Source organism: Balaenoptera musculus, chromosome 3 (assembly GCF_009873245.2).
Source record: "Balaenoptera musculus isolate JJ_BM4_2016_0621 chromosome 3, mBalMus1.pri.v3, whole genome shotgun sequence".
Lineage (NCBI taxonomy): Eukaryota > Metazoa > Chordata > Mammalia > Artiodactyla > Balaenopteridae > Balaenoptera > Balaenoptera musculus.
Genome location: NC_045787.1, coordinates 164,601,257 through 164,625,251, shown reverse-complemented (window position 1 = coordinate 164,625,251; position 23,995 = coordinate 164,601,257). Strand labels below are relative to the sequence as shown.

Below are 23,995 nucleotides of genomic sequence, written 5' to 3'. Positions count from 1 at the left end.
CACAACCAAATTAAGGTGAAGAACATCAACATTTGAGAGGATAATTTTAGGGGGAAACCATGCCACATTTGATATAAATGCTACAAATCTAATGTCGGAAATCACTGGAATGGCTGTAAGAAAGCTGGCCCAAGATAGAAATGTATGGTCTGCAAATAGGAAACAAAAGTTAAAAAGGAATTACTGAGGAGGGTGTTGAAGAGAAACTAATATAAAAACAAATAAAAGCAAAGTCATAGGTGCTTTGAGAAGAGAAGAAATGAAGCATGTCTTTCAGGGTCAAAAAAGAACCAACATATTTAAATTCACAACATTTGTTTTTGAGCCTCACAATGTCCACTTAGTTCTGAGGCCAGTGACCCATCACAGACAAGGGGCACCTCGGCTGAGGAGCCTTCCCAGGGCCCCTTTCACATACATCCTTGTTCCTCAGGCAGTAGATGAAGGGGTTCAGCATGAGGGTGACCACAGTGTACATTACAGAGGCAAAGGAGCTTCTCTGGGAAGAATGAGTCACATCGGTACTGAGATAGATCCCCAGGCTTGTCTCATAGAACAAGGAGACCACACAGAGGTGAGACCCACAGGTGGAAAATGCTTTATATTTTCCCGCTGCAGAGGAGATTCTCATTAAAGAGGAGACAATTCGAGAGTAAGAGAAGAGGATTCCAGTGAGGGGAAACACACCCAGCAGGGCAGTGGCCACAAACAAGAAGATGTTATTGATGAGGGTGTCAGAGCAGGCCACCTTGAGAATCTGAGTCAGTTCACACAAGAAATGTGGAATTTCAGTGCCAGTGCAGAAGGTCAGCCGCCTCAGCAGTAGAATATGAAGCAGGGCAACCCAGAAAATGATGAACCAACACATCAGAACCAGGAGGCCACAGAAGCGTGGGTTCATGATGACCATGTAGTGCAGGGGGAGGCAGATGGCCACAAACCGGTCATAGGCCATCACAGTCTGAAGAAAACCATCCATTCCAGCAAAAATCATTAAAAAAAATACACCTGAGTGAAGCATCCTGTGTAGGAGATGTCCTTGCTCTGTGCCTGGATGTTCACCAGCACCTTCGGGACAGTGGTAGAGATGAAACAGATGTCAACAAAGGAGAGGTTGGCGAGGAAGAAGTACATGGGGGTGTGGAGGTGGGAGTCCGAGCTGACAGCCAGGATGATGAGCAGATTCCCCAGCACAGTGACCAGGTACATGGACAGGAACAGTCCAAAGAGGAGGGGCTGCAGTTCAGGATCGTCTGAGAGGCCCAGGAGGAGGAACTGTGATACTCCCGTGTGGTTTCCTGCTCCCATGTGGATGGTGCGTCTGCTGGGGAAGGAGGCAAAAGCAAGGTTCAGCTAACAGCCGATTGTGGGAAAGATTGGAGAAGAGGTAGTGATTCTCTGGGAAATAAGTCTTTGGAGAGAGGGTCCAGATTCCACAAAATGAGAGAAAGAAACAGAACTGGGTTCAGTAGAAACTAAAGTATCTGAAAACTACAGACCTCACCGTCATAGACTAAATACATATGGAACTGTCCCAGTCCCACTATTCTAGAGGTAAAGCCCAATACCCACCCTCTCTCCTCTTTTCCTTCTTACTCCACCAGCCTTTACTGGGACACGGTCCCTGATGGTCATCACTGAAGCTTTCTCTTCTCTGCGGTCTATCTGGGGGAAACCCATTTGGGTTTCAACTGAGGCAGGGGTCACAGAATTATAGTGAAGGGGCAACAGGGACATGTTGTTATCATCTCAAGGGTTGAATTCTCAGGGCTCCTCATTAAATAAATTGTTGTATTGACTTTCCTCTCTCCAAACAACTCAGCTCCCTTGAGGTACAAGGAAAAGAAAATGGAAACATTTCAGCCAACGCTGTGTGTGTGGAGGCAGCAATGGGGGAAGAAGGTATATTCTCCAAGGAGAAATTCTTCCTTCTTTGGTTTGACTTTAAAAGTGACAAGGTATCCCCTAAGGAATGTTTAATTTCTACAAGAACCAAAACATGGAAGCCTTTGTAGATATTATGGAGGGCTCCATTTATTACCTCTAAATAGAGGGGCAGGGGCAGCACTTAACCAGGTAGATTGGGTTGAAGAGTGTGTATTGAGGAAATACATGTGGCAAATATAAATGATCTGTAAAGTTTGTCAAGGAAGGGGAGGACAGAGGTAAAACATAGCCTAAAGGGAGTATCTAATATGAGAGGGTTAAACCTAAGATTCAATGGAAGTTATGGGAACACATTTAACTTCAAGCAGAACGATGTTGTTTAGTGCAAGCATTTGAATACACAGGAATTTCTGGATACATAATTCATAGGATGCACTGTACACTCTAAACCAACAACAATCATAATGTGCTGTATCTCCAGTTTATAGGACATGGTTGCAGAAATCAAGGGTTGGAAGCAGAAGTGAACCCTTGTAACATCACTCGCAGTTAGTCATGTGGGGAGTTTGTGGTCCAAGTCTACACACTTCTGGCCTCTGCAGGTTTGGAGGCCTGGACACCTAAAAAGATAACAGTTCCAGAGACATGGCGAAAGTCCCATTGAAATTTTTTTTTGGGGGGGCCGTGTTGCCAGCTTGTGGAATGGCCGTGCTGCCAGCTTGTGGAATCATAGTTCCCTGACCAGGGATTGAGCCTGGCTCCGTGGCAGTGAAAGCTCCGAGTCCTAACCACTGGACCACCAGGGGATTACCGCCATTGAACTTCAACCAATTCTACTGCATGAACATTTCAAGTTCTTTATGCTAAGAACAGGAGTCACCTCCAGGCAAGGGTAATTGACCCTAGTGATCAATGTAATTGTATGAGCATGGCAGTGGGCACTGGTACCCTGCTGTGCTCAGTCAGTGGCTGGCAGCAAGAGCAATCTCAGGGCACAGTGGTGGATACAGATGGTGGTCAGTTATGCTCCCACAGCTAGAGATCTGAGTGGTGTGACCTTGGGTGAGGCAGCTTCCTTTAGCCGAGGACAGTTCTCAAAGAGAAGGCTCAGGGCTGTCATATGCTTGGAAAAATCAGCCTTTAATTCTGAAGAGAGAAGTGGGCAACACAACACAGGATTCGCTACAGTGAATCCTGATGGCTGTTTGGATTGTGATCTGTAACAACATGGACAGTGTCCCATGAGAGCTTATCTGTGATGCATGGGGGGGTCAGGAGTTGGGAAGGCCTTTCCTTAGGAAGTGAGGGCCAAACCAAGAACTGAAGCATCATGAGTAAGGCTCAGCTAAGCATAATCTTGTCTTTCTGACCTGCTTCTCTATAAAAATCCAATTCTCTCTACCATTACTGACATTAAGACAGAACACCAGACCAACACATGTCACTGCCAAGTGGAAATTAGTGGGCTGTTTCACAGGCACATCCAACCAAACCTTTCCAAGAACAAACCTACATTTTTTTCTTCCTTTCTTTTCCTCAACCACTTTATATCAGAGACAGTAACACCGTAGGGAAGGTGAACAGATCCACACGTGGAATTGTTCTAGATGGTTAAGTAATAATAAAGTTATATTAAAATAATTTTCCTAATTAGTCTTTACTTTTTTATTAGCATTTATCACAAAGTCTAGGTTTACCACTTATTTATATATTACTGTCTACCAATAGAATGTACACTCTATGAATTTTGGGCCTTTACTTTGTTCCAAATCTCATACCCATACCCAGAAGAAAACAGTTAATAAATATTTAAAGGCACGAGTCAGTGAATCAAACCATTGCTATTATTAGCATTTGAAATAAACTGGTTTCATCATCTGGAAAAAAAAGAAACGAAAAAATAGAAAAAAAAAAAGAACTTGGAAGCAGAGAAATGTTCCAATTTTTCTCTCTCTTTCCTAGTCTTTGCCTGATATTAAACTTCACCTACACAAATTGAACATTTGTAACTACCAAAAATTTGTATAATGGATGTAATCCATATGTTAATCTCAGAATGTCTTGTTTTCCACATACCTTTTAATGACATGTAAATATTAGGTAATTTTTGTCTGTAAGGAAAAATTCCAGATCTAATAGTAGTGTAAAGGAATATAAAGGGGAAAAAAACCCTATGGTCAAGACAGCATCAGGTTCCTCTTTTTCAGCATGTTTTCGGTACGATTAACAAAAGGGAATAGTTACAGAAGGGTATATTACATATCTTGGGTACTATTATGGGCTGAATTGTGTTCACTCAAAATTCCTGTGTTGATGTCCTAATCCCAGTGCCTCATAATGTGACTGTATTCAGAGACAGTGCCTTTAAAGAGGTAATTAATTTAACATGAGGTCCTTAGGGTGGGCCCTAATCCAATTTCACTGGTGTTCTTATAAGAAGAGGAGATTAGGAAACAGAGAGATCAGGGCACACCTGCACAGAGGGATGACCATGTGCAGAGGCAGCAAGGGGATGTCCATCTTCAAGGAGACACACCTGAGAGGAAACCAACCCTGCCGAGACCTTGATATTGAACTTCCAGCCTTCACGATTGTGAGAAAATACATTTCTATTGTTGAAGTCACCCAGTCTGGTATTTTGTTATGGCAGCCCCAGAAAACTAATACAGGCACCAATTAAAAATCCTCTTGCGTCATCTTTTCCTTGAGCCAGATCTGCTGTAATTTCTTCTTTTTTTCCAACAATTTAAAAAATATTATTTATTTATTTATTTGGTTGCTCTGGGTCTTAGTTGTGGCAGGCGGGCTCCTTAGTTGTAGCTCACAAGCTCCTTAGGTGTGGCACATAGGCTCTTTAGTTGTGGCACATGGGCTCCTTAGTTGCAGCAGGCAAGCTCCTTAGTTGTGGCTCACTGGGTCCTTAGTTGTGGCACATGGGCTCATTAGTTGTGGCATTCGAACTCTTAGTTGCAGCATGCATGTGGGATCTAGTTCCCAGACCAGGGATTGAACCCAGGCCCCCTGCATTGGGAGTATGGAGTCTTAACCGCTGTGCCACCGGGGAAGACCCTGCTGTAATTATTTCAATGGAAGCAGTGACACGCTTTGCCCAGCTCCAGCTGGACAGCACCTTCCCACACGCCCATGCCAAATACCTCCTGCTTCCTGCCCTGAAGCTTCTCTGATACCACACTAAGGGACATCTGAGGGAATCTGGTATATATTCAGAAGTGCGCAACTCAGAAATGTGGGGATGCTAATTTCTTTAGGACCACCTCTGGCCCATAGAAAGCATGAGCTGATGTCTCTTCATCTACTGAGTGGCAAGTTCTGAGACACATATCACGATGCACCTCAGAAGGGTTTGGTGGGATTTAGCACCAGTCATCAATAAACGAATCAAAACGATAACGATTACTTTAATTGGTTGGGTTTTCCTTCCTTCCCTGGTAGATAATAATAGGAGATATATACAACAAATATATATATATATATATATATATATACATATATATGTATCTACATATGTGTATATGTGTGTGTGTATATATATATATGTATATGTATATATATTTGTTCTGTTTCTCTGGATAACCCTGATAATCCCCAAGAGAAATTAAAATATGTCTGAACAAAAGGACATACATGAATTTTCATAGCACCATTACTCATAATATGCACAAAGTGGAAACAACCCAAACATTCATCAACTGATGAATAAATAAAACATAACATATTCATACTATGGAATATCATTCTACAATAGAAAGAAATCATGTGCGACAACACATATGAGTCTTGAAAAACATACTACGTGAAAAAATTATACTGATGAAAGATTTTATGATTTGATTTACAAGAAATGTCTAGAAAAGGCAAATGTATAGAGACAGAAAGTGGAATCATGGCAATGTGGATGTTAAGTGTGTAGGAAAATGGTATAACTAAAGGGTACTTTATAATTGAACCAAAATTCCATTATATTTTTACAACTAAATTTTCAAATAACATAAATCTATTGCTATCTAAAGAGTCTGATACAGACATAAGTAAATATTTCTGGCATAGAAGACTCTAAAGCCTGATATAAGTATATATAGGAATTTATTGTTTAATAAAGGTAGAATTTCAAATTCCTATGTCAAGGATAGATTATCACTAAACAATTGGCTCTCTTTCTGGAGGAAAAAAATAATTGGATCCACTACCCCACACCACATGCCAAAATACATTCTTTGAGGATTAAAGGTTAAAATGTCAGGGACTTCACTGGAGGTGCAGTGGTTAAGAATCCGCCTGCCAATGCAGGGGACACGGGTTCGATCCCTGGTCTGAGAAGATCACACATGCCGCAGAACAACTAAGCCCATGCACCACAACTACTGAGCCTGCGCTCTAGAGCCTATGAGCCACAACTACTGAGCCCACAGGCCGCAACTACTGAAGCCCACACGCCTAGAGCCTGTGCTCCGCAACAAGAGAAGCCACTGCAATGAGAAGCCTGTGCACCACAATGAAGACTAGCCCCCCATCGCCACAACGCCACAACGAGAGAAAGCCCACGCCCCTGCGCAGCAATGAAGACCTAACGCAGCCAAAAAAAGACAATGTCAGTAAAAATATTCAATTTTAGAAGAAAATTAAGAAATCTATGTAACCTAGAGTTGGAAGGGAATTTTTAAGGCTAGTAGGAAACCCAGAAATTATTTTTAAAAAGAAAAGAGTCCTTTGGCTACATAAAAAGTGAATATCTTGTTTGCAATAAATGAAACATTAACGTAGCAAAATAATTATCAATTTAATAGATGCATAAAATACATTTGATAATGCACATAAACAATTTTAGTAAAATGTGCTAGGAAACAAGATTTCAAAAGACCTTTATAAACTCCTCTGGGGCCACCCACTGAAATATACAGCAAACATGATTTTGGAGAAAATTTAGAACAATTCCTGAATGAGTGAAGAACGCCTGGTATCAGTGCTGTTTCTCAACTTAGTATGGGAGGCTCTGTACGGTATGGTAAGATCGGGAAAATAAAAAACAGAAATACACACTTGAAGAAGATAAATACAAAGGTTGCAGAAAAATGTCACTATGGATACTAACAGAAATCCATGATTAGAGTTTAGCGCGGTATCCAATGTAAATAACAAGTAATACGGGGAAATAAAGGTTAAATACAGGACTGAACGGAGGAGATAGACCATCTCATGGATTGTCAGGCTTACCAATATGTAAGGATCATTCTAAGGGCTCCAGGAAGTTGAGGACAAGCAGGTAGAAAAGCCCTTGAGGAGCATCCTGAGGGGTGAGTACGCACCCCAGTCCTCTTCTAACCTCTAATCCTGGCGCTGGGCCTTGCACCGCCTCCAACACCACTTCCGGTTGTGGACCCCGCCCTCTGGCCGTAGCCCCGCCCACAGGCCTAGGTCCAGCCTCAACTTTGTCCGCTGGGCCTGTTCCTGCGCCCGGCCCCGACCCCGAATCGACCCCAGGCCCGTCAACCGCAACGTGGGGAGAAATGACAAGTTTCCTCCTGCAATGGTGGAACTTGGCTGACAGCCCCAACCTCAGAGCCCCGCCCCGCCACGACCGAGGTAGGAAGCGGAAGTGCGTCACTGGTGCGCGGCAGTCTTCTGTCCCGCGGTTGCGCGCCTCGAGGAGGGAGCCGCTTTGGTCGTCGTGCGTTGCAGCGTGTCCTTGGTGAGGCCCGCGTTAAGGGAGTGCTCTGGGATGTACGGAGCGCGTTAAAGGACAGGTTTGGCTCGGGCTTTCAGAGCGGTCTCCTTAGGCAGACCTGGCCCCTCCTCTCACGTTCGCCCGGACCTGAGCCCCCGCCTTCAGCGAGGTCGTAGGTGCGGCAAGGGACGTCTACGGGTTTTGTCTTGCACGTGCTTCCCTGTTCGGAAGCCTGTGACTTTAGTCCATGAGGACATGAATATCCGCTGTTCCAGCCGGGTTGCTCAGGCCCCTGCGCCTTCTGGTTGTCATGAAGGTAGTGATCCTGCCGTGTTCGTGTGCGTATGAGGGTGTCCACTTGAAAATGCAAGAGTTGTGAGTTGAGTTTATTGAGTGTGTTAGTGAGGACTGTTGCCCAGGAGTCAGCCTCTGAGATGGCTCTGAGAAATGGTTCTGGAGAGGTAAGGGGGGATGTTAGTATATATGTGGTTTTGGAGAAGGGTATGTATAATTGTCCATGAAAAATTAATCAGTCAATCTAAGAAAGAATTGGAAAATATTATTCAAGCCAAATTTGAGGATTACAACCCCGGAAGAGCATCTCAGAACGGTCTGAGAAGTGTTTCGCCTTTTAGAAGTCAAGACTCAGTTTATATAAGTTTTTTGAGACAAAGGGCTTTACATTAAATGACTTTTTCCCCGCCGCGCCTCGCAGCATGTAGGATGTTAGTTCCCAGGGATGGAACCCACGTCCCCTGCGCTTGAAGCGCGTAGTCTTAATCACTGGATCGCCAGGGAAGTCCCTCAATGGTGCATTATTGACAGTTTACATAATCCAGATTGAAGCGCCATCGTGGTGGGTCATGTGACCCTTTACAAGCTTAAGAAGGGTTAAGGGTTAACCTTTTAAGTTGTCTTGATGCTAGGAGAATGTTGCTGTTTATGGTTGAGCATGTATTCCTGTGGATGGGGGAGGTTTGGTCAATGCATAATGTGGGTACACAATACACAGTGGGGGGAGAGGGGAGGCCAAAGGGCAGAGAAGAGTTTTTTATGGCTAAATTTTCCTTGTCTTGCCATAAATAAGGATTTTATTTCACATAATCAAGCATCGTGGTGCAAGGTTCCTGCTAGTCAGGAGGAACAGATACTTTAGTTAATGGTTTTAGTGTGTTTCTAAGTATAGGAGAATGCAAGAATTGGGGTTCATAAAATGTTCTTCTGAAAATATCTAACTATCTGAATGCATGCATAATCTGCCAGTTTTCCCAGAGCACAGAGTGCCTCATTTCTGACCTGTGTTCTGAATTCCTTTCAGGATGTGTGAAGGTGAGCCACTGCAGTGGTCAGTGAGTCAATCCTAGTAGACCCAGATGGTGGGCAATATTCTTTGGCTGGCAAGGGAAAGTCGGTTCACAGGGCCTCCTCTTTTCTTATGCAAAGTTTCATTTGAGAATTTGTCTTCATCTTTGCATGTTCTTTATTTTTGAATAGTACATACAGGTTGGAAGATGAGATGCTTTCTCGGGTATCCATGGTGTGCTAATTTCTGTATATTAATATAAGTGTATGTAGACCACAAGTCTTTCACCTGAAGAAAAGCAAGGATCTTAGATGGCTGAACTTAGATCGGTACACGCGCACAGAGTTAAAACAGGGTCCTCAAGGAGAAAATGATGGGAGGATTTATGACACTGGTTCTAAAATAATTGAGATTACCATTAACAGGATGTTTGGAGTACATGTGTCCCCAACACACCTTTTTTTTTTTTTCATAAAATCTTTAACCTAAAGAAAATCTAAACATCTAGTACAATGAATGTTCACTATAGTAGATACACTTATTTTTATTTAGCATTTTGCATGTTTGCTCTCTCAAATAAATAAATGCATTGTATGGTGAACTATTTGAGAGTCAGTAAGTTGAAAATAAATTGCATACATGATACTTAACCTTTAAATACTTGGTAATGCATCTTTTAAAGATAAGGATATTGTCCTACTAAAACGACAATACTATTTTGCTCACAAAAATTAAAAATAACATAATCTATTGCCTACTCTGTGTAAAAACTAAACTTTTTTGTGTTGTTCCAAAATATGATTTTGGTTGTTTTGGGATTTACGACCCAATCAAGGTTTATATGTAGCAATTGTTATGTGTTTTAGTCTTTTTTATACCAGATCAGTTCATATTGTTCAGTATATTGACTTTTTGAAGAGTCACACCCAGTCTTTTAGAAAGTCACACATTTTGATAGTTCACATTTTATTTTCAGGCTGTGTTTAAATGTCTCCTCCATGTCTTCAATCAATATTTCCTGTGAAATAGCAATTGGATCCAGAGCAGAGGTTGGCAAACCTTTTATCTGAAAAGGTCCAGATAGGTGTGGAATTACTCAGCTTTGCCTTTGTACTGGGTGAGCTGCCATGGGCATAGCTGTGTTCCAGAGAAACTTTATTTACAAAAACAGGCCTGTGACCAAAGGGTGCCAACTCCCGGTGTAGAGGCTCCAAGATAAGTTCAGGATATGTTGAGGGTGATGTGTCCATCAAATTGCATTCTGTTAGGAAGATATAAATGTATGCCATCCTTTGATTTGTGATGCTAAGTTTGATTACTTGCTGAAGGTAGTGATCACTAGAGCAGTCTGTTTTAAATATAGAGTTTTCTGTTTGAGGAAAAAATATTGTGGGATGATATATTGATGCACAGAATATCTTGTTCCTCAACAACCTTTCTAACAATTGACTTAGCATCTGTTAATAACTTGCAGTGAGTAAACTTGTGTATATCTTGTTTCACATTTGTAGGGGTGTATTTTCAGGGTGAGCTTCTCAGGTTGTTTTTCTAGGTCTAAGGGCAAATACACTTTTGCTGGATATTACAAATTCCCTTCCATAGGTCTTTTGCTGTTTTTCTGTTGCTCATCAACTTTTTAAAAGCATGTCTAAAATTTATTATGGAGAAACATAAGGAAAACCTTTTGCTTTTAACTTCAAGGCATTTGTTTTCAAAAAGAATATCCTATCCAATTTCATCGTGAGTAAAAATATCACAAATATTTTTCCAGAAGTACAGTGTTTTGGTTTCTATTATATTATGCCCAGACATTTTATGTGAGCCTTATTTGATTTTTATGTTGTAATTCTGTTTTTTGTGTTCCTCTTTTTGTGTGTACTGTACTGGAACATTTTTGTGGAGAATGGCAAATTGTCTGGCAATCCACAAATGGTCATTGAATTCCTTTAATGAGTTAGGCTGTGTGCCAGGGACAGGAAAGCAATGGCCATGGAAAGAGACATAGTACTGCCACCATGGGGTTTACTGTGTCTATCTAGGAGTTCCGATTGAAAATGAAAACTGGCAGTTTTGTAATATGGACATAGAGTGTCTTACTAGGAGGTGGTACTATGTACTGGGAGGAACTGATATTTAAACTGTGAAATAAAGCATGAGTAGGATTTACATAGTCAGGTCATTGAACTAGGGTGAGGATTTGTAGGTTGGGGAGAAAATTACAGGTGACAGGAACTTCATGAGCAAAATACTGCATAGTTGGGAGCTTATTGTTTTTATTTTTTAAACTGAGAAAGAGGTTTGGCAGAAGAAGAAGGGAGAGTGGGGGGAGTTAGAGTGGAGAGCTGGGACAGGACCGGGAATGAGGTACCCTGGACAATACTCAAAGGCCAAGGAAACTTCTGAAACATTTTAAGCAGGAAAGTGATTTGACATCATTTACAACTGAAATAGAACCCAATAACTCCTACTTTGGGAAAGGACTTTTGGAAAGATGAGAGTGAAGTCATGGAGACAAGATAGAATCCTGTGTTACATGTTTTAAAACAGAATCATGGTTATATAGATGTCACAGTTGTTACAGAAAGAAAATGATGAAATGATTTGAGTTTTTGTAGAAGGAGAAAATGAAAGAATCTGGGCATTTCCTTCACCTATTTATTTCCTAGAGGATATACCCCCCAATTAATGCATGCTTGATTAGCACTTAGTGAAAACATTCAACCCAGGGCTGTTCTTAGGGAACTTGTAAACTACTGGAGGAGGCAACCACCTTTCCAAGAAAATAAATGTATTATTAATATGTATTATTAATAAATGTATTATTAAAATGTGTTAGGGTTCTAGAGCTAAAGTAGAGGACCATATTATTTTCTCTATCTTTATGTGAGAGTAGTTGAAGGTAAGAAAAGAATGATATTTAAGTCATAAAAAGACAAGGTGTAGGAATTATCCATGTTGGACGTGAGGGGAGTAGGAGGTAGGGAAAGCATTCTGTATTTGGTTGATTACATTTCTAGGGTGACAGAGGGGAGTGCATGAAGGGTTACTCCCAGATTTGATAGTGGAGGCATTTTACTTGATTGGGAAAAATGCTGAGGGAGGAATCTAATCTTCAATGTAGAACTGACAGGAAAAACAAGTAGTATCTTTTAAAAATTTTTTTATTTATTTTTGGCTGCATTGAGTTTTTGTTGCTGTGTGCGGGCTTTCTCTAGTTGCGGCAAGCAGGGGCTACTTTTCATTGCGGTGCGCAGGCTTCTCATTGCGGTGGCTTCTCTTGTGGAGTATGGGCTCTAGGCACATGGGCTTCAGTAGTTGTGGCACGTGGGCTCAGTAGTTGTGGCTTGCGGGCTCTAGAGCGCAGGTTCAGTAGTTGTGTCACACGGGCTTAGTTGCTCCGCGGCATGTGGGATCTTCCCGGACCAGGGATCACACCCGTGTCCCCTGCATTGGCAAGCAGATTCTTAACCACTGCGCTTCCAGGGAAGTCCCAACAAGTAGTATCTTTTTAAATGCTGTGAATCGAGAGAAAATATGAATGTATTTTAATTCATGAACAACAAATTCATTCAACAGTTTAATTAGAATCAGTGGCTGAGGGCTTCCCTGGTCTGGGTCTGGGAAGATCCCACATGCCGCGAAGTAACTAAGCCCGTGTGCCACAACTACTGAGCTTGTGTTCTGGACCCCGTGTTCCACAACTACTGAAGCCCGCGCGGCTAGAGCCCATGCTCCGCAACCAGAGAAGCCACCGCAGTGGGAAGCCCGCGCACCGCAACAAAGAGTAGCCCCCGCTCACCGCAACTAGGGAGAGACCACGCGCAGCAACGAAGACCCAACACAGCCAAAAATAAATAAAATAAAATAAAAAATTAATTAATTAATTAAAAGAAAAAAAGAATCAGTGGCTGAGCACTGAAAAATAGCTTCTCCATGAAAATTCACTTTGTTATTATAATCTGAGCAAATGCTTATCTTCATAAACATATAGTGGTTTTGAGATACCTTTTCCTACTCAAAGGAGGCCTCTTATTCCCTAAAGGTTCATCCATAGTAACCAGTCCTGTTTGACTCCTTATAGACACTGATGTATTAGGGGACTAGGATCACTCCATAGGTAAATGATGAGAAGGTTCCCCTGGCAATGTAGGTTGCCACAAAGCACTGAAGTGTCCATGTGATTTGGCAATTTCCTTATTACCGTGTGTATTTGCAACTTCTTTGTCCCAGTGAACTAGCTGTGACATAGTGAACTAATTGATGAAGGTTCTGAAGATAAAGTTGGTGAGGATGTGCATATGCTGTTGGTTGGGGAGTTCATTGGAAAACAGTTTAAAATTTATACATATGCCTGCACATGTGTATCAAGATAAAAGTAAAAACTTTTCATTCCAGTATTATCTGAAAGAATCCTAAGCTGGAAACAATTCAAATGAAGATTAACAGAATAATGGACAAACTGTGGTATGCTTATACCATTGGAAAACTCTAAAGCAAAAAAATGCAAAAAAAAATCTACCTGTCTTATTGCCACTGGCTTGGTCAGGTCCCCATCATCTTTCCCTGAACTACTTCAGCAGCCTCCTGACTCTTCACTCTGCCTCCAGTTTCCCCCGCTCATAGCAATACTAAAATCCTCACATTATGCCCATGATTACAGCATGGCCCTTGTGCTCAATTGTTTTTAGAATCCTTAATATGTCAAACTAGACTCTAAATAGTCTGGCATCCATCTACATATCTATGCTTACTTCAGTAACTTATAACTCAGTCATAAGTTCCATATAACCTCCTGAAATGCTTTATTCTTGAATTTCCCCATGCAAGTGTGTGTGTGGTTTCTTCTTCCTCTAGTTCCCAATCTCCTATCCTCTCTGCTTCCTACCAAAACCCATTATCCAGTTAAATTCTACTGACTTTTTGTTACTCCAATCTCAACTACACCCCTCCATTAGAAGATTTTTTCTGAATCTCAAGTGTTGGTGAAAATGTGGAAAAACTGAAACCTTCGTTCATTGCTGGTGGGACTGTAAAATAGCACAGCCACTTTGAAAACCAGTTTGGTGTTTTCTTAGACATTAAATATAAATTTACCATATGATCCACCAATTACTCTGAGATATCTATCCAAAAGATATAAAAGCACATTTTAGCACAGAGAATGCAAACATTCATAATAGCATTATTCATATTAACCCCAAACTGGAAATATCGAAATATCTATCATTTGGTAAATGGATAAACAAAATGTGGTACATCCATACATTTGAATACCATTCTGCAGTTATAAGGAATAACATACTGATGTACGTTTTCCACATGAATAACCCTACAATATCATTATCCTAATTGAAAGAAGCCAGATATGAAAGATCATACATTGTATGATTCCATTTTTATAAAATAGCTAAAGAAGGTCAGTTAATAGAGACAGAAGCAGATAAATGGTTGCCTAGGACTGAGGTCGCAGTTGATATTACCTGCAAATGGGCACAAGAGAACTTTCCTGGGGTGACAGAAATGTTCTAAAACTGGATTGTGCTGAAGATTGCATAACTATAAATTTAGCAAAACTGTTGATCTTATGCTTTCAAGGGCTGAATTTCATGATATATACATGATCCATCAATAAATCTGTTACATAAATTTTAAAAAGTTTTTCTCTGTAATTATTCAATGTGAGATGACAAGTTTTACCTTTGTTTTCAGCATGCCTTATTACACACCAGTATTTTTATGGTTAACCACTCTATATTGCAATCATGTTTACCTCTTTGGTCCCCAACTGAGTTTGTATAAAGTAGACAATAAATACATTATAGATTAAACTTAGTGGAATCATATTAAATTAAAGCCCCACTGAATATGTTTTTCTTCACTAAGAAATTATAATTTTCCAGTAATTTGAAGATCTTAGTACATACCCACTACCTGTTTTATTTTGTTTTTGCTGTTTTTGCCCCTCAAAGTCCTTAGTTCCATTCATGGTATTGTTTGGATACTCTTCACAGTCTTTATCACGTGTCTCAGCTTTGGTTCCCCAGAAGCAGATGCTGAGCCAAGGATTCACATGCAAGCTGTTTATTTGAAGGAACAAGGACCATGGAACATGGGTTAGAGAAAAGGGAAGATATACAGGGCAGAAAATACATCCAATAAAGCTTAAGTCAGCTCCCACAGGAGTGAGCAGAATTTTCATCCTGTAGGGAAGTTAGGGAAAATGGCACAAAATCCAAACTTCAGAATTATTCCAGCTAAGGGGTGAAGAAGATGGTACACCCCACACCTGTCCATCAAGAACTGTTCCTTGTGGGGCATAATTCTCCGTCAGGTCTGCCGTCACGCGTTGGGAAAAGTAGGTTCCACCTGGTGCTGACAGTGGCAGTCAGGCTGGTGGGGATGGTGAAGGGATCCCAGGGAATGTAGGGGAAGTGCTGACAGCTTCAACCATTCCATCCTTCACTGCAGACTCAATTGTATCAATATTCTCAAAAAGTGGACTAAGTTCTGAAAACACTCCACAGGTGTGTGACTACCACTCCTGCTGGCACCTCCAAAGAGTGCCCTGCCCCCAGAATAATCCATGTGAGCAAAGAAGTTTTATTCTATTGTATTCATTATTAGATGTTTTAGGATCTTGGGGTATATCTTAAAACTGCAGTGATGATGGGAAATAAATGTCCAATAAAACAAAGGAAAGAGGAAGGGAAAGAAGGAAGGAGGAAGGAAGGCAAAGAATGAAGCAATATCTCAGAGTTACCCGATGCAATATATTACTATGAATCCCCTGAACAAACTAGCTTTCAAACCTAAGTTCCCACTGTTGAAGTTGAAAATCACATCACTCTTTTCAGGAAAAGCATGACAGCAAAGTTGGGAATGTGGGCTCAATGTCAGGTTTCCAGGTCAGAGTCCATCCCAATCTCAGTCTCTTTGAAAAATGGGGTAAATGAGAGAAATACCTTTAAAAATGTTGTCAAGATTACATAAAATATACACATAAAACAATAAGAACAGTCTTGGTATGTGAAGCAGTTTGGTTATGACTACTGCATGATTTTCATTCCATTGCTTCCAGAGAAAAACAAACACACAAGCAAATTAGGTGAAGAATATCGGTATTTGAGAGGATAACCGTGGTGGGAAATCATGCCACATTTAATATAAGTGCTTCAGATGTAATGTTGGAAATTGCAAGAATGGCTATAAGAAAGCTGGCCCAAGATAGAAATGTATGGTCTGCAAATAGGAAGCAAAAGTTAAAAATGAATTACTGAGGAGGGTGTTGAGGAGAAACTAATACAAAAACAAATAAAAGTCATAGGTGCTTTGAGAATAGAAGAAATGAAGCATGTCTTTTAGGGTCAAAAAAGAATCAAGACATTTAAATTCACAACATTTGTCTTTGAGCCTCACAATGTCCACTTAGTTCTGAGGTCTGTGGCCCATCGCAGACAAGGGGCACCTCGGCTGAGGAGCCTTCCCAGGGCCCCCTTCACATCCTTGTTCCTCAGGCTGTAGATGAAGGGGTTCAGCATGGGGGTGAGCACGGTGTACATGACTGAGGCGATGGAGCTTCTCTGGGGAGAATGGGTCACAGCAGAAGTGAGATAGATCCACACGCCTGTCCCGTAGAACAAGGAAACCACAGAGAGGTGAGACCCACAGGTGGAAAATGCTTTATATTTTCCCGCTGCAGAGGAGATTCTCATTAAAGAGGAGACAATTCGAGAGTAAGAGAAGAGGATTCCAGTGAGGGGAAACACACCCAGCAGGCCAGTAGCCACAAACAAGAAGATGTTATTGATGAGGGTGTCAGAGCAGGCCACCTTGAGAATCTGAGCCAGTTCACAGAAGAAATGTGGAATTTCAGTGCCAGTACAGAAGGTCAGCTGCCTCAGCAGTAGAATATGAAGCAGGGCAACCCAGAAAGTGATGAACCAACACATCAGAACCAGGAGGCCACAGAAGCGGGGGTTTATGATGACCGTGTAGTGCAGGGGGAGGCAGATGGCCACAAACCGGTCATAGGCCATCACAGTCAGGAGAAAACTATCCATTACAGCAAAAATCATTAAAAAATACACCTGAGTGAGGCACCCTATGTAGGAGATGCCTTTGCTCTGTGTCTGGATGTTCACTAGCATCCTTGGGATGGTGGTGGAGACGAAACAGATGTCAACAAAGGAGAGGTTGGCGAGGAAGAAGTACATGGGGGTGTGGAGGTGGGAGTCCGAGCTGACGGCCAGGATGATGAGCAGATTCCCCAGCACAGTGACCAGGTACATGGACAGGAACAGTCCAAAGAGGAGGGGCTGCAGCTCAGGATTGTCTGAGAGGCCCAGGAGGAGGAACTGTGATACTCCCGTGTGGTTTCCTGCTCCCATGTGGATGGTGCATCTGCTGGGGAAGGAGGCAAAAGCAACGTTCAGTGAACAGCCAAACGGCACCTCAGCTAGTCATCACTTACGATTCCACCTTTAGGTCGATATCCTTCACCTTCTATTAGTCCTTCCAATGACAGTGATTCACTCAGCCAAATGGTAGACCATTTCCATTTTACATGTATTTATTTAGCAGAAAAAATATTTTTATCTCCTACTCACTGGTTCTAATTTTTTTTTGTTATTGGAGTATAGTTGATATACAGTACTGTGTTAATTTCTGCTGTACAGCCAAGTGATTCAGTTATACATACATATATATATGTATATACATTCTTTTTTTTTTTTTTTTTGGCTGCCCCATGCTGTCAGTCGCTGTAAGACTGAGGAACAAGTCCTGACAGCAGGTGAGGGGATTAAGAAGAGACGGGGTCAGGAGGGTGGTGTACAAGCACACACACACTTTATTTCCTACCAAACCTCTTTTTATAGATTGCAGTAGACAATACATGTTTTTGTTAAAATCACCAGACAGAATCATCAGACAGTCTCTCCTTAATGTTGAAGTTATAGTACAAAACATTCTGCGAACCAGGATATAAACATGCGTGAGAACAGACTGTGACTACCGAAGCATGCCAAGGACAAACTATAGGTAGAGAAACCGCAAGCAACCTCACGGGCCAAGACTCATATCTTCTCTAATAACTCTTTCAGGTCCTGTCAGGAATTAAGCAGGACTTTGCCATGCTTTAAGCTGCAAGAACTGTGTCAGCTTGCAGCTGGTTCCTGACACCATGCAGACTTTGGGATCCTAGTTCCTCAATCAGGGATCAAACCTGGGCCCACAGCAGTGAAACTGTGATGTTCCAACCACTGGACCACCAGGGAATTCCCTATAAATTTTTTAAAATATTCTTTTCCATTATGATTGATCTCAGGATATTGAATTTAGTTCCCTGTGCTATACAGTAGAAACAACTTGTTTACTCACTGGTTATAATTCTGTATGAAGCTATGGATATAATTCAATTTCATCTATGACATGACCCTTGTAAAATGACTGAAGACATGTAATGTCTTTTCTTTTTATTCTCCATACTTCCTTCACTCTAGTAACTCAGTAATAGTTACTGAGACATGGATTCTCAACTCAGACAAACAGTTCTATGACCTGATGCTCCCTATTGTTGGGATACTTTAACTCTCAAGTGTCTTAAGTGCCTTATTTTTTATTTCTAAAAGTATGGTTACTGCTGTTAACTTCTTTGTGAAGATTAAAAATGCCTTTGTGCACAGTAGGATCCCAGTAACTGATAGCTATTATTATTACCAATCTATTACTTTTATGACAATTATTTTTGATACGTAACTCTCCCACAGTATGATACAGAGATGTCAGTTAGAAAATGGGATCTTGAGTTAGAATTCCTAGAGTAGAATTTTGATCCACCAAGGTCTCTGTGACGTTGACAAAGTTATTTAACCTCTCTTAGCCGCAGATGCCTTGCTTCTACAATGGGAGTTATAAATATTTCCTGCATTATAAGACTGATGAGTGAATTAAATGAGATGATGCATGTAATTTTTCTAGTGTGGTTCTTGTGACATATAGCAGACACTTGATAAATGTGAGCTTCTTAACAATAAATCTGTCTTGTGTGACTATCATTGATCATTATTACACTTAAACAGGGGCAGCCAACAAAGATGGAATTCTGATCATTATAAACACACCAGCTCTGTTAGCTCTGTGGACCGCAGTGCAGTACTTCTAGTTAATGACGATCCCTTTGGCTCCCTCTCTCAGATACCGTCTGCCAGGTGGATTCTTCCAAGAAGAGGGAAAAGTATGTGAACTACACACATAAGAGGGGTAAACAAAATCACAAGACCATAAAATAAAATGCAATGCCCATGTGAGAGTGTGAGCTCATATATAATGCTGAGTGGAAATGTGTTGTATTAAAAATCAGCACAGTTAATTGTAAAAGGAATGACTGACAGATTTGATTAAAAATATTCAAAGCTTCTATAAAATAAATCAAACAAATCATCCTTAAAAAGATAAAAGGCAAATTTAAGATGAATATAAATGTTTACATTCTCCATGATAGGAAAAAGCTCAGTATTATTATGCCTAGAGAATGCAATTAATATTCTTTTATATAAGCAAAGTGAAGATTTATTAAGCAATAGTACACTCGCAGGAGGGGAAGCGGGCAGGCTCAGGTGAGGAGCTGCCAAGAATGCATTTAATTAAGAGAAAAAAATAACTGGGCATCAATTTAGTCTGGGAAGGTGTATAGAAAATGCCTCTCTGAAATGAGAATATTGAGCTACGAGAGGAAGGATGGGTAATTGTTAACCAGAGGAAATAAGGAAAGGGCAAGCATTTTGGGCTGAGAGAACAGAATTCACCGTTTGCCTTGGGGTTGGTGAGCTTGGTAATGGAAGGGATGTGAGAGACCAGTGACATGGAGAACAGAGTGAGGGTCAGAAGGACAGAGTATAAGGCTCACAAGTCGAGCATCCTGTACTGTTCTTGATGTGCCTCTCAGGTTGGTAATTTTATGTTTATTTGCAGGTGAGACAGAGGTTGTGACCGTTTTTGCTCATCATCTTTCCGGGGACTTACATGGTGCCTGGAACATAGTAGGTGCTGAACACATGCAAATGTTAGGTATGTAATAAAGACTGAGACCAAAAGCATCGTTGTAACACAAAGAAAGAAACTTCCAAGTTCATCATGCCTGAAGAGAGGCACAAAATAGAATAGTAAAATTAAACAAAGTGCATTCATATACATTTTAAAAGAATAATATATCATGAACAAGTAATTCCTACTCTAGGAATGGATATCTGGTTAGTTATAGGATGTTTGCTGTCATAATTCATCTCAAAAATAGGCTAGTGAAGAGGAATCATAACCATAATTACAGTAGAAAATACATTTGAGAAAATGTAACAGCCATTACTGTGGTTAAGAGCCAGGACAGAGCCTCTCGCTAAATAAGGAAACTTAGAACAATGTCTTAACTCAATAAAAAACAGGTATTTTAAAACTGCAGCCAACAGGATATTCTACATTAAAACACTAAATAATTGCTTTAAATTCATGAAGAGGACAAGGTAGTCTACTCCAAATTCAATCACTGGATATTCTCTTAACGATTTAAAGAGAATGGTAAAAACAAAGTGAAATTAGCCTGAATACCGAATGTCAGTAATAATTACACTGTTCTTAGATGATACTGTGGTGAAACAACAACATCAATAGGGAGATATCAGGTCCTATCAGGAAGTCAAATCTGCCAGCAGAAAAAGGGAACCTAATAGAAAAATCCAAGCACATGAGGAACAAAATTGATAATACCTGTGCATAATAAATCTCCAGTGAGTAGTTAATGAATAAATCATTGGACACAGGATATCTAAGAGGAGCCTACAATTGTGGGAAAGATTGGAGAAGAGGTGGAGGATCTCTGGAAAATAACTCATTGGAGAGAGGGTCTACATTGCAAAAAAAGGAGAGAAAGAAACAGAACTGGGTTCAGTAGAAACTAAAGTACCCACAAACTACAGACTTCCCCGTCATAGATTAAATAACTATGGGACTGTCCCAGTCTCACTATTCTAGAGGTAAAGCACAGTACCCACCCTCTCTCCTCTTTTCCTTCTTACTCCACCAGGCTTTAGTGGGACACGGTCACTGAAGCTTTCTTCTCTGCGTTTTGTCCCAGGGAAACCCATTTGGGTTTTCACTGAGGCTGGGATCAGAGAATTACAGGGAAGGGGCAATGGGGACATTATTACCATCTTAAGGGTTGAATTCTCAGGGCTCCTCATTAAACAAATTGTTCTAGTGACTTTACCCTTTCTAAACAACTCAGCTCCCTTGAGGTACGAAGATAAGAAAATGGAAATATTTCAGCCAGTGTTCTGTGTATGTAGGCAGTAGTGGGGGAAGAACGTACATTCTCCAAGGAGAAATTCTTCTTTCTTTGGTTTGACTTAAAAGTGACAATGTATCTCCTAAGGAATGTTTAATTTCTACAAGAACCAAAACATGGAAGCCTTTGTTGATATCAGGGAGGGCTCCTTTTATTACCTCTAAATAGAGGAGTAGGGGCATCTATGTTCCCTTGCACAAAGTGTACTGAGACTTGTGAATACATAAATGCCCACTGTCAACTCCTCAGCAGCACACTGACCCAGAGACCCAGAAATCAGTCCAGTTAGAAGAGCCTAAACAGGCCCAGGTGGGAAAAAGAACCAAGTCCCTCCTGAGAAGTGGTAGAGCCACTGTCAGAGTCTGACAGGGACTTGGATACCCCTGTGGGGAGGTGCTTGGTATCATCAGAAACAGTGAAATTTTTTAAAAATTAATTTTTATTGGAGTCTAGTTGATTTACAATGTTGTGTTAGTTTCTGCTGTACAGTGAAGTGAATCAGTTATACATATGCATATATCCACTCTTTTTTAGATTCCGTTCCCATATAGGTCATTACAGAGTATTGAATAGAGTTCCCTGTGCTATACAGTAGTTTCTTATCTATTTTGTACATCGTAGTGTGTATATGTCAATCCCAATCTCCCAATTTATCCCTCCCCCCTTCCTCTCTTACCATAAGTTTGTTTTCCACATCTGTGATTCTATTTCTGTTTTGCAAATAGGTTCATTTGTCAGAAACAGTGAAATTAATGCACTAATGTGAAGTAAAGATTGGCCACCACCATAAGGGGACACAGCTGTGGAGACTGCATGATCGCCCACTGTGCATAACAGTAATGATGATGGAAATGGCTGCGACTGTTCCCCAGCTTTCCTGGGTCATGAAGGCTTCCTGTTGGCCTTTTCTATCCCAGACGACTTTGGAGCTGGCTGTCTCCCTCAGCCCCAGGCGGTGCCATCCTTTGAGTTCCCCATTGGCTTTGTCCCCTGGTCTTTCTGGGTCCCTGCAGTCAGTACAGCTCTGGTCCTCTCTTCACTCTTCACCCAGACCTGCCGCTCTCACAGGCAGCTGTCTTCCTCCTGCCTTTTCTCCCTCCTGACTGCTTGGCCACTTGACACATAATGGGTGGTCTGTGATTCCCTGGGGATTGGGACATTCCTGTTTTTGAATGGCTGAGGCAGCTGTACTTGTGAGGCTACTAACCTCCCTGTTCAGGAAACCTACAGGACTGATACTGCGTATGTGCATTTTAAAATTCTATTTTGTGTTAGATGTTTATTCAGTTCTTCTTCTGTGAAATGCTGGCTGAGTGGTTTGGTTTTTTTCTTTTCATTTTTTTACCCAATACATCCCTCAGTTCAGGGTCTGAATTTAGTAGTAATTTTAAAATCTAGGCCTTTTAAAATCTGAGTTTTCATTTGCTAGCTGGTTTAAAACGTCTGTTTTAGGGACTTCCCTGGTGGTCCAGTGGCTAAGATGCTACACTCCAATGCAGGGGGCCCGGGTTCAATCCCTGGTCAGGGAACTAGATCCCACATGCCACAACTAAAGATCCCACATCCCGCAACTAAGACCCAGCGCAGCCAAATAAATAAATAGTGCAGGGGACACGGGTTCAAGCCCTGGTCCGGAAAGATTCCACATGCCGTGGAGCAACTAAGCCGGTGCGCCACAACTACTGAGCCTGCACTCTACAGCCTGTGAGCCACAACTACTGAGCCCGCATGCCACAACTACTGAAGCCCGCACACCTAGAGCCCATGCTCTGCAACAAGAGAAGCCACTGCAATAAGAAGCCTGCGCATTGCAATGAAGAGTAGCCCCCACTCGCCGCAACTAGAGAAAGCCGGTGTGCGGCAATAAAGACCCAATGCAGCCAAAAATAAATTAATTAATTTTTAAAAAAAGAAAAAAAAAGAAAAATGGTACTGATGAACCTATTTGCAGGGCAGGAATAGAAACGCACATGTAGAGAACGGACTTGTGGACACAGGGTGGGAAGGAGAGGGTGGGACAAATTGAGAGAGTAGCATTGACATATATACACTACAATGTGTAAAACAGATGGCTAGTGGGAAGCTGCTATATATAGCACAGGGAGCTCAGCTTGGTGATCTGTGATGACCTGGAGGTGTGGGAGGCATGGGGGGAGAGAGGCTCAAGAGGGAGGGGATATATGTGTATATATAACTGATTCAAGTTGTTGTATAGCAGAAACTAACACAACATTGTAAAACAATTATACTCCAAAAATATATATATATATATAGTGCTGCCCATGACATGCAAAAACTCTCCATAAGAAAGCAGATCCTGGGGCTTCCCTGATGGTCCAGTGGTTAAGGCTCTGCACTTCCATTGCAGGTGGCACGGGTTCGATCCCTGGTTGGGGAACTAAGATCCCACATGCCGCAGCAAAAACAAACACACACACACACAAGAAAACAGATCCTAATGTCAGACAACATAGACTTATGCCATGATTACAGGTTTCAGGCTTCTCATCTGTGGTGTTACTGTGAGAGTGAATTTGGTTCATGCATAATGAAGAGTGGAACTTTCCATGTCTGTCATCATTAAATACCAGTTTTTAGATTACTAGTTAGGCTGGTGTTATGATTTTGATTTATTAAAGACTGCAATTTATTTTAAACCCAGAAAAGTTGACCTTTACGTAGGGTTAAAACACACCAAATACATGAACATGAAAGAAATATAAGGAACAGATTAATAGACATAAAAACAGGGACTTACCTGGTGGTCCAGTGGTTAAGATTCTTT

The 23,995-nt window shown here is 41.3% G+C and overlaps 1 protein-coding gene, 1 long non-coding RNA gene and 1 pseudogene across 2 annotated transcripts; 1 reads left to right on the top strand and 2 right to left on the bottom strand.

The window, feature by feature from the left end:
- On the bottom strand, positions 1-23,995 carry LOC118892180 (annotated as a pseudogene).
- On the top strand, positions 7,529-22,700 carry LOC118892183. Its single transcript, XR_005019251.1, has 3 exons — positions 7,529-7,908; positions 19,845-19,940; positions 21,936-22,700. It is a non-coding gene; the product is annotated as an uncharacterized LOC118892183 (long non-coding RNA).
- LOC118892179 (olfactory receptor 7D4-like) lies at positions 14,739-23,980 on the bottom strand. The gene is made up of 2 exons (XM_036846460.1): positions 23,969-23,980; positions 14,739-17,276 (listed from the first exon to the last, which is right to left on the bottom strand). Exon 2 carries the CDS (start codon positions 17,258-17,260, stop codon positions 16,286-16,288), a length of 975 nt encoding a protein of 324 aa, XP_036702355.1. The 5' UTR covers positions 17,261-17,276; positions 23,969-23,980; the 3' UTR covers positions 14,739-16,285.